This window comes from Miscanthus floridulus, chromosome 9, assembly GCF_019320115.1.
Source record: "Miscanthus floridulus cultivar M001 chromosome 9, ASM1932011v1, whole genome shotgun sequence".
NCBI classification, from domain to species: Eukaryota; Viridiplantae; Streptophyta; class Magnoliopsida; order Poales; family Poaceae; genus Miscanthus; species Miscanthus floridulus.
Window position 1 is genome coordinate 14936556 of NC_089588.1, and position 10896 is coordinate 14947451.

The 10896-nt window shown below is 44.3% G+C and overlaps 2 protein-coding genes across 2 annotated transcripts; both read left to right on the forward strand.

Annotated features, from left to right (window-relative positions):
* The first annotated feature begins 1125 nt into the window (after window positions 1–1125).
* On the forward strand, window positions 1126–2249 carry LOC136481406 (uncharacterized protein OsI_030282-like). The gene has a single exon (XM_066478756.1). It carries the CDS (start codon window positions 1177–1179, stop codon window positions 1924–1926), a length of 750 nt encoding a protein of 249 aa, XP_066334853.1. The 5' UTR covers window positions 1126–1176; the 3' UTR covers window positions 1927–2249.
* Window positions 2250–4131: 1882 nt separating this feature from the next.
* On the forward strand, window positions 4132–5442 carry LOC136479303 (uncharacterized). Its single transcript, XM_066477215.1, has 3 exons — window positions 4132–4146; window positions 4235–5028; window positions 5202–5442. Exons 1-3 carry the CDS (start codon window positions 4132–4134, stop codon window positions 5440–5442), a joined length of 1050 nt encoding a protein of 349 aa, XP_066333312.1.
* The last annotated feature ends 5454 nt before the right edge of the window (window positions 5443–10896 follow it).

A 10896-nucleotide genomic window follows, 5' to 3' on the forward strand; every position in this document is an offset into this window, starting at 1 on the left:
GCAAAAAGCCTTGCTGCACCAGTGAGCACCACACTTACACAAGGTTTGGCTACTCAACCCGTTCAAACAATGAGATGAGCGCTCTATGATCTTAAGCATAAACACGATGATAACTTCGACTATACTAAACATATACTTAAAGTAAACTATAAGCATAATAACTAAGAACATAATATAAATGGATATTAAAGTCATTAAGCAGATAAATGTAATAGATACAATGGCTATACCAAGCCTCCAGTGACTTGGTCTGGAATCCGAGCAGAAGCCCGACTCTACTTGAACTATCTTAGCTAACTATTGCTATAGCTCTAATTATCTGGGAGTTCTACTCTTGTGAGTTTGATCTGACTCGAATGAATCGTAGTCTATCAGTTGCCTTTCTGGAGGGGGCCCGGGGGTTCTTTTATAGGGGGCTCCCGGCACCATGTGGGCCCATGGATCCGTGGCAACGTTAAATCTCGACTCTCCATTCAAACCGACCTTGATAGGTAGTGTAGATTCTTCCTCAAAGGCGGTGGAACAAAGCTGGTGCCGTCAGGTGGGCCACCGCAAAGAAGTACTTCACTGTGAAATTCCAAAGGTAATTAAGCAAGTTGTCCAGGTCCCTCTCCTCGGATCCGCCTCCTTGTACTTCACTGTGAAATTCCAAAGGTAATTAAGCAAGTGCTTCTTGACCTCTTGGAGGCCACTTATTGTTCACCGATTATACAAATGAGCATTGATCATCTTCATCCTGTGTAAGCCATTAAACTGAATCCGTGGGAAAAATAACATTAGAGACAAAGTTAAACCATAAATGTTTAGCCGATGGATGCAGATTCAGGTGATCTTATGAATAAATGAATAATAAGTGATATTAATACGGTTGGTCCTCGGTCAAAGGCAGGGGAGGAGGAGGAGGGGCCGGGGTACGTACCCCAAACACCAGCCATGCACACATGCATGGAACGGATCGAGGTAGGCCACTTAAAATTTGGAGCCAAAAAAACACACGCTTATATATGGCTTATCCATGAATCTCTCTTGGCCTTACGGCTACCACACCATCTCCACTATTTATAGACAAGAAATAGAAATGCCGTACGTCCATCTTCTTGGTCATTATATATATATTGCCTCTCTCAACACTACCCAATTGCTTGATAGCACATATAAACAAATTACAGCAATATAATGGCGGCCAAGATCCTCCTCCTCCTACTCATGGTCGTCGTCGTCCTTGCTGCCATCGACATGGTAGTGCTCGCGGAGGAAGCCGATCCGCGGGCACTGCCGGCGGAGTGGGCCACCGCGAAGAAGTACAAGGCCACCTTGGACGCGAAGACGCGCCAGGCTTTCGACGGCGTGGTGGCCGCCGCTCCGCCGGCGAAGCGGTCCGAGGCCGTGGAAGCCGTGCTGCAGCAGCAGCTCAACATGGACGTCTCCCTCGGCAAGGCCACGGCGTCAGGAGACGAGAACAACTTCGTGAGCGTGGCCGGCGCCTACGAGAAGGCCGCGGACGCCGTCATCGCGGCGTCGCCGGCGGGCAAGCTCGGCACGATGGCGTTCGCCTTCAACGGTGTGGTGGCGCCGGACCCGGGCAAGTGCCCCACCGTCGACAAGCACTTCTGCGAGACCTACGCCAAGACGGAGAAGGCCTTCGGCGGAGTCATCGCCACCGGCGACTCGCCGCAGAAGAAGCTGGGGATCACGGACGTGGTGCTCAAGCAGAGGCTCGCCACCGACGCGGCCATCAACAAGGCGTACGCGGAGGGGGACAGGGACAAGATCGCGAGAATCCTTGCTGCCTACGGGCAGGCGGCCGACGCGGTCGCTGCGGCCGCGCCTCCTGAAAAGCTCAGAGTCATGCAGGAGACCTTCTCGGCGGTGGCCGCCGCCGCTCATCAGGCTGCTGCTGGTGCTGCTGCAAAGCTTAAAGCTTAAGGTAGAGCTCCTGCATGCAACCACGTACACTACGGAAGAAGTGTTTCGATCAGTAAAAAAAAAAAACCTATCCTGTGTGCCGTATTTTTGTTATTTCTTCTTTCCATTGCTAGAGAAACGGGCTTTTTTTTGCATATATAAGCGGCAATACATGCATGCATGCACCTGTAGTAGTGTGACGATATGAGTACTGTGCTCTCGGTTTGTATATTGCTAGTAGCATATAAAGATACTACTACTGATTTGTAATTGTAATTGTAATATATACAAACGAGTTTGCATGGCTCGCTATTGGAAAGCGGTTCGATTTTTTTTTTTTGACGGTTATTGCTTAAACCTACAGGATAATTATAATTATCTTGATGGTTTAAAAAAAACTCACAGGGACCGTCGTAAGTGGGTCGGGGACAGATGTTTGTCCTAGGTCTGTAAGGTTACATTTACATACAACGTTCACAAATCTCATCGAGAGAAGAATAATATAACAAGAAGATATTGAAGGTTGGAAGAGATTACAGGTTTGAGATGTATAAAAGTAGAATGTATTGATTGGATAATATCTCAATTAACCATGGACGCTTCATATTTATTGCCACGGTTTTGGCACAACTCAGCTTCACCAGTGAAGTTGTTTTTTTTTTTTGAAAAACAGCTTTATGAGTAGTTTTCTCGGTGAAGCTGAGCTATTTTGAGAAAATTATTTAGCGAAACAGCTTCACTGGTGAAGCTAAGCTGTGCCAAACGGGGCAATAAATATGAAGCGTCTATGGTTAATTGGGATGGTGTTATCCCTCTAGAAAACACTTGCAAGTCCAAAATCGACATGCTATTCGAATCTGGCATCCTAATTAAGTGGCGCAGAACAAACAGAAATACTAGATTAGTCGTGGTTTCAACGGATCTGGTCCAATTTGCACTACCACAAAGGCAACGTAACCTCTTTGATTGACAGAGGCAGGCACATCTAGGTTCAGGTCGCCTCTAGGTAAACACCTGCCTCGGTTAAAACATAGATTTAGAGAGGCCGTCGTCTTAGAGGCTCACCTCTGAAAATCGCTATTAAGAAAAATAGCCATTCTAAGGGTTTGTCTCTAAAAATCTATTTAGATCTCTCCGTCTCTAAAAAGAATTGCATTAAAAAATAATCATAACTTTTTCATACGAAATTGGACGAAGACAAACTTTATATCAAAATTATAGTTCTTGATGCAATCTAAAACTTCGTAGTTGACAAGTTTTTTATTCAAATCAGTTAGAATCCCAAAATATCATACTATTATTAATTAGAGGCTCCAACAGAGGCATCATGTTAATTCTCACCAGACACGCTAGAAAAAATAGATAAATCCTAAAAATTCTCACAATATATGATTAGAAACATCTGACCTTTAATTTGGTAGACCTCTAATCATTACCACCGATAATAGCCATTGGATCTTGCAATTTATAAAAAAAATTCCCACCATTGCTATTATGAAAAACATAAGTAACCCCCTAATTTTGCATCTAATAAATTAATTCAAAATAATCCCTAAATTTGTATGTATATAAATTACACACATATGTCATTATAAAAAATAATTCAAAATAACCCCCCCCCCCCTAAATTTGCATCTAAATTACCTACATTTGCCATTATGAAACATAATTCAAAATAACACCCTAACATTGGACCTAAATTACCCACCGTTGGCATTACAAAGATAATTTCAAATAACGCTTTAATTATTACACACATCTGTCATTATCAAACATAATTTAAAATACCCCTAATGATTTTATAGCATGGTAATAAAGACAACAATTACTTCATAACTTCATAATGCAAATGCAAATGCAAATGGTGCAATGCAATGCAATGCATGAATTCACTTCTACCCACACGTCTCAAGGTGAGGGAGTGCGGGCTACAACGACATTGCTTTATTTTAACGTGCATTGCTACACCGGTACTTACGGCACCAATTCGGCTACGGTTTATTTAAACGCATCTCAGCGGGAAAAGTGCAAATGCAATACTTCGTAATTCATAATTAAATAGAACAGTACCACAAGCTGTAAAATAGCAATCTCCATCAAAGTAAATGATTAACTTCAAATTTCATATTATCTGGCTGGTATGAGTTACTTAAGTTTAGTGGAGGCAATTCAAATAATAAAGCCAAAGCATGTCGACCACAACACCATGTTTACTTGCCTTTACCGATGGTAATAAAAAAGGTAGACATGCTCCAACGGCAAACCACCTAATCACAAGCAAACCTCAGTACCAGCACTATCATACAAGCAATTACCAAGAACCCAACAGCCAAGTCATTCTCCTGAAATTGTCAAAGTACAGGAGGAAGCAGCTGTTGATGTGAAACCACAGGAAACCTTGAAGCTTGAAATAGGATCTGTTGTATTGATGGATGATGCTTACATACAGAAAGGTTTTCAAATCAATGACATCCTAACAGACAGTGATCCTCCTATTTATACTTCTACTCCTGTAGAAGAACCTACCAAAACCTATTTACTGTATGTAGGCTCCAGCCCTTCTCATTTGGAACCGTCATGGGAGGATATGAATTCCTGGTATCAAGTGCAGAGGCAGACCAAAATACTGACTTTGATGAAGCAAAGAGGCATTTCAAGCAGATATATACCACAGATGGCATCTTCTGGGAGCGTCATCCATCCAGGCACATGCAATAAGCCTAACTCAAATGGAAATTGCGGTCATCCATGGTGTAGTACTCCAATCCTTGTCACCTCACCAGTTGGTCAGACCATTTCAAATCTGATACGGAATGGATTGTTCGGTGTTGAGGAGGCACTGAGATGTTGCCATGACTGTTTATCTGCTCTTGCCGCAGCAGCATCTGCAGGAGTCCGTCACAGTGATATCCGGCCAGAGAATGTGATCTGTGTCAGTAATGGTTCAAGTCATCCATATTTTGTGCTTATTGGATGGGGTCATGCTATCCTAGAAGATAGGGATCGACCTGTAATGAATCTGTTCTTCTCATCTATGTTTGCGCTCCAGGAAGGCAAGCTATGTGCAGCATCTGATGCAGAAAGTTTAATCTATCTTCTATATATCTCTTGTGGTGGAGCAATGTTTTCAAGTCGTCCAGTCGAACCTAGTCGCCATGGGACCGACTAGGACGATTAATCGCGATTAATCGGAAGACTTGTACAAGTCGACGGTACCTTAATCAGTCAGCAGGGACCGATTAGGATGACTAATCATGATTAATCACGATTAATCGGACGACTTGAAAACATTGCAGCCGAGTTTGCCCAGAGCTTGACTCGGTTGAAAGTGCCCTACAGTGGAGGGAGACATCGTGGTCGAGGAGAGTTATACAGCAGAAGTTGGGCGACGTCTCAGCAGTGTTAAAAGCTTTTGCGGATTATGTTGACAGCCTTTGCGGAACCTACCCAATGGACTATGACATATGGTTGAAAAGATTGCGAAGAACAATAAATGAAGATCATGGGAAGGAGGTCGACACATCATCATCAAGTTAATACTACGGAAGATTTTCTTGCAAAATCCAGAATGTGGAGGATCAAGAGTGATCAATCCATTACTTTTTGTTGTTGTAGATAATTTATTTGTGAAAGGTGGTCCATAGGTCATAGTAGTGTCCATCGTCTCACACCATTTCTTTGCCCCTTTGATAAGGGTATTTCAAAAATTGCAATCTGCTGCTGCTATCCTCAATGGCATCACTGTCACTGTTTACTATTCTGTGCTCCCATCTTCAGCGGTTCACAGAGGAGTGCAGTATATAGATCCTTGAGGATGTCAGCAACATGATGTATTCTGTAAATGGTCTTTGGTAAATTGGTTAGCCTCTGCTCTGGTTGCCCTCTGGGATTCTGGTCCCATTTTATTTGGTGCTGTGCTAGGCTTGTGGATGTTAACCGGTAGGTAAATGTGGACCTCGAGTGTGTGGTATATAGTCGATTAATTTTTGGCACTTCCTGTTTGTAACTGCTCCAGAATAGATATGCGGTTAGTGGTGGTGTGGCGTAGTAGCATTTTTTTTTTTTTTTGAGAAGGCTAAGTTATTTGTTGGGTGCAATGTTAATTGTTAAAGGTCCTGTAAATAATGTTCTATTGATTGAGATATCCTGCCACTGGTGTTATTAGATCTCTGTCTGTATGTGTGTGCTGTACAGATTTTCCCCATGCATCAAGAAATGCCTCCTAATGGTGATGTTGTCTTTGTTTCCAACAAGGAAACACTGATGCTTGTGGTTGTGCAATTGTTTCACCTTCAGCTACTTCCTGGGATGATGTCACATGCTCGTAAAATCTGTTGGTGAATGTTTTGTTCCAGTAGTTTGTTTATCAGGACGACTTGTCCAGGTTTTGAACTCAGTTGCAGATTGCTTCAATTTGCAGAGCTGAAGTCCATATATTTTTTGGCAAGATATAATCAAAAAGTTATACTGCTAATAGGATTAACAAAAAAAAGACTTTTTTTTAAGTAACTGTTTTTATACATAGGGTCTCATTTTGAATTTTGCACTGGCATTTTTTGGCAAGATATAATCAAAAAGTTATACTTCTAATAGGATTAACAAAAAAAAAGACTTTTTTTAAAGTAACTGTTTTTATACATAGGGTCTCATTTTGAATTTTGCACTGGCCCACCAAAAATATCAGGGACGGCGGCCCTGCAAGAAATTATGATCTGACTGGAAGAAGTATCAAGGCACAGCTGCCCTTTGTGAAAGACTAACGGGGCTAAACTAGGAGCGAGCTCTTGATGAACAGGAGCCACCCCTTGCTAGGAAGAAGGGTGCAAGGACCCTGGTCAATTAATTAACTTAACTCGAGTATTGTCCATCAGATTAACTCGAACTAAGGTAAAACTCCGAGCTCCACTAACTCGATATTCACATCTCAAGAGCGTTCCCAAACCATCGGTTACATTCACGATACAAGAACAACATAAATATTTTATTAAGTTTAGATGGAAGAAAGTAAGGCTCCGTTCGCTTGTCTTAAAAATAACTTGTTTGGCTTCTTTTTTCAGTCGGAACAGTGTTTTTCTCTCACAACAATTCAGCTGGAACAGTGTTTTTCAGCCAGTTTCAGCCAAGTTTCAGACCAGCGAACGGGACCTAAGTCTCAAATTAAAGAGGAGATTTATTATCAAAATAAGGCCACCACTAGTCTATACTAGGTCTTGAGACTCTCCCATTTGTAGTCACTCATCTAGCTTTACATGAAGCAGAATGAGGCGCTCATCTCGTCCACTTGTATGTCTTCGATCTAACTTGATTATGAGTCAAGTGGCCATCTTGATCGTCGGGGACCTAAAACAGCTTAACGACAAATACCTTGAGTACGGGGATACTCAGAGGGCTTATACCAACATATGGATAAATATAATCCTTTTGTGGATGCAAGAAGGAAATTGGGTTGTTTGTTCAGTTTTGCAAAAAGTATGGTGCTTGCTAAAGAATGACACGTTATGTTCAACATTTTCATTACTTAGGTTAAACTACATTATTAAAACTAGACCAAGTTGAACAAACCAGTAGTCATCATGTGCAAATAGATATGCAGAAAAAGAGAGGGTAATTTAGAAAATGCAGAAAACACATCTGTTTGTGTCTGAATTACTGATCAAAGAGGAAGCTATTTAATAAAAATTTCCCATTCAAATCAAGTACAAAGTTTTGTAATAATAATAACAACATGAAGAGGGCACGTTAGGTTGGCATCATGCATTTGTTCTTTCTTTTTTTCAGGAGAATACTATGAGAGCCCTACTGAATATCTTTTCTTATAAATAAATGTAAGGCAAATTGTTCATGTACAAAGGTCTGAAGGAAGAAATTTAAGCAGACATCAACTGATGCTATTCTGATCGAATCTAAACACTAATTGTGGTAGAAATTTATTCGACACTCTTTCCTTCTCCATTTGGAAAGCATGGTACTAAATGGAATTTCACAAGGGCACTCTGTTCCAAACAGTGACTGTACAAAGTTCTCAAGGAGATTACTGCATTCTGAACAAGCCCTTGAATGCATGATGTAACTTATTCCCAAATCCCAATGACTTCAGTTCACTGCCACTTCAGGGGGCAGTATTCAGCCGATTCCCATCTTCCATAAGCTCTTCAGGGTAGGGAATTCCTTATAAAAAGCATGATTTCAAATGGAACAGACACAGTAGTGTTGCTCGTGATATCTGTCTGCACAGTATACATACTTTCTCTTGGTGGCAGGAAACCCCTTTGCAAACAGGGCAAATGCATCAAATCAGACAACAAACAGTGAGTAGTCACAGAAGTTAATCACCATCTAGCAGAGCTCCAAGTGCTGATATGCTGAATGTCATTTCAGAGCACATTGAGTGTTTTCATAGTGCATTCATAAATTCATCTGTCTAACAGTAACATTTGGCACCGTGGATAGATTAGCAGAATTTCCCAAGCATCAGTCACGAATGTCAGAATCGGTAATTGTAAAGACCTTCTGACAAAATAAAGATCATAAACAGGACTGTACAGATCTCATATTCATATGATCTTATAAGTTTATATATACTTGCATTTGAAGCTTGAGCTCTTATAGAATGCGTAGCTACTAGCTATATTTTAAGTGAGTGTTTCTTGTGTTGCACACGCCCAAAAGGCCAAAATGCATCTAGTAGCAAACAGGTTAGGAGCAGCTTGAAACCAGCTGCAGAGTTTATTGTTGCTGGTTCCTCTTGTATGAGCTTCTGAGACATAACCAGTAAAGTGGCCGCCAAATTTTGGTCCCGTCTCCTCCCTGAGCTCTTTCGGGTGGTGAATTTCTTTCAAAGTATCTGAGCTCAGGTCATACACAAATGCCCACTCTGTTAGCGTGCCGTCGCCAGAACGTGCTTGAAGTGCCAAGCCGTAGACATGGTTTCTCTTGATAGCAGGGTACTCCCTGGCAGAAAGGGCGAAGCTTTCGCCCCGACCAAGGAAGAGAGAGTGGTCGCCGAGGTCCGTCACTCTGTCGCGGAGCTCCAGCATATTCTCCGGCGTCCATTCCGTCTTATACACCTCGGCGAAGGACGGGTGGCCGCCCTCGACGCGCAGAATGACGAGCAGCAGTTCGCCGGCGCACGTCACCATCTGCGCCCCGCGCACGCCGTGGTAGCGTTGGCAGCTGCAGCGCCAGAACATGGGTTGGCTCATGTTCATGAGCCAGACGCGCGGCGGCGCCGGAGCCGGCGGCGCGAGGCTGATGTCGCAGATGACGAGGACCCACCTCCAGTCCATGTAGTATACCCTCCCCCCGTGGAACGCGACGGTCTCGATCCCCGCGGTGCCTCGCTTGGACAGGACGCTCCAGGCGGCGTCCCCAGGCCGCCAGAAGAAGGACTTCTGCGCCCCCTGGTTGCCATAGAGTTGGGTCCCGACCGCCACCCAGTCCGACGACGGCGACGCGAGCGGGTCTCCGGAGAGGAAGACCTGGACGAGGTCGCCCAGGGGCGGGAGCCGGAGCTCGGCGCCGGAGGCCAGGTCCCACAGCACGAGCCGCGTGGGGGACCGCACGCTGTCGGCTAGGGCGAGTCAGCCGCGAGACGCGCCGAAGCAGTACGGGAAGCCCGGCCGGGGGGTGGCGGATCTCCACCTCGTGCTGGAGGCGGCGGCGAGGGAGCTGCCAGACGGAGTAGCGGCCGGGTGCTGGCAAACGGCTGCTCCGGCCCGTGCGGCGGGCCACGACCCACGGGCGGAAGGCGGTCGGGGGAGAGGTGGAGGCTCGCCAGTGTGCGCAGACTTGGTGGATGTGGAGGTGGTCGGCATCGGTGGACAGGTGGTGGGAGATCTGCTCGAGGAGATCGCCGGTCGCCATGCCCATGGGTACACAGATGCGGGGACGTTTCATTGCGAGTTGCGACTGACTTTTCGATATTATATATAGCATAAAAAAAACACGTGAATTTTACAACACACATGTGCAGCACCTGCGCGCGTTGCTGCAGGGAAAAGGGAAGAGGATCGGGAGCCTGCGAGGCGGCCGGCAGCGCCATCTGTGCGTGCAGCTGTCGCAGAGGAAGAGGAAGAAGCGGAGGTCGGAGATGGGCACAGGCGCACAGCAGCCCTGAAGAGTAATCGGGTGGATGGTCATGGCCTCTCCTCCTCCTGATCCGTGATTTGTCTTTTCATATAAAAAAAATCTTATGATATGTGATCTGTCATCTTGTGATTTGTAATTATCTGGATGTAGAAAAAGACTGAAGGCTGGACGTGAAAGAAAGGTGGAAGCCGTTGGATCTTAATCCTATGATGTAAAAAAAAAAATCAGTGTTGAAACTGAATAAAAAACATGGCTGTTTGGTAGACAGACTCATATATAAGTATTTACAACTAAGATCTCTTTCTTCCTTCTTGGCATTTATATATATATATATATATATATATATATATATATATATATATATATATATATATATATATATATATATGAATTTCCTGTGAACCATTAAAAAAGATCGTAATTCCCTGTGAGCCACCGAAAAAGTTCAGCGAACTTCAACACCAATGCTCCAATTTTTTTTTTCCTCCATGCCACTACCGTCAGATTGGATTTTAACGGTGTCAAACTATAAGTGTGAAAAATCGAAAATACCCTTAAATTTAAATATATCATTAATTTTTTTTTGAGCATCTTAACAACTTTAAATGAAAAAAAATAAAAATACAAAGTTGTACATCTGCCGGGAAGCGCCGCTGCCGATGTGCTTCTGCACCGCGGCCTCCTTGCCGGCGGGGGCGCGGAACTCGGCGGCGACGAAGACCCGGTAGTGCTGCCGGGAAGCGCCGCTGCCGACGTGCTTCTGCACCGCCTTCGACACCCGCCAGTACGCCGCGGCGGCCACCATCTGTCCGCCGGTCTCCTTGGATTGAAGCGGCGTGAGACTAGGGGCGACGGCCGAGAAGTGTTTGTGTCTACTGAGTACTGACACTTAGATTTACCTGG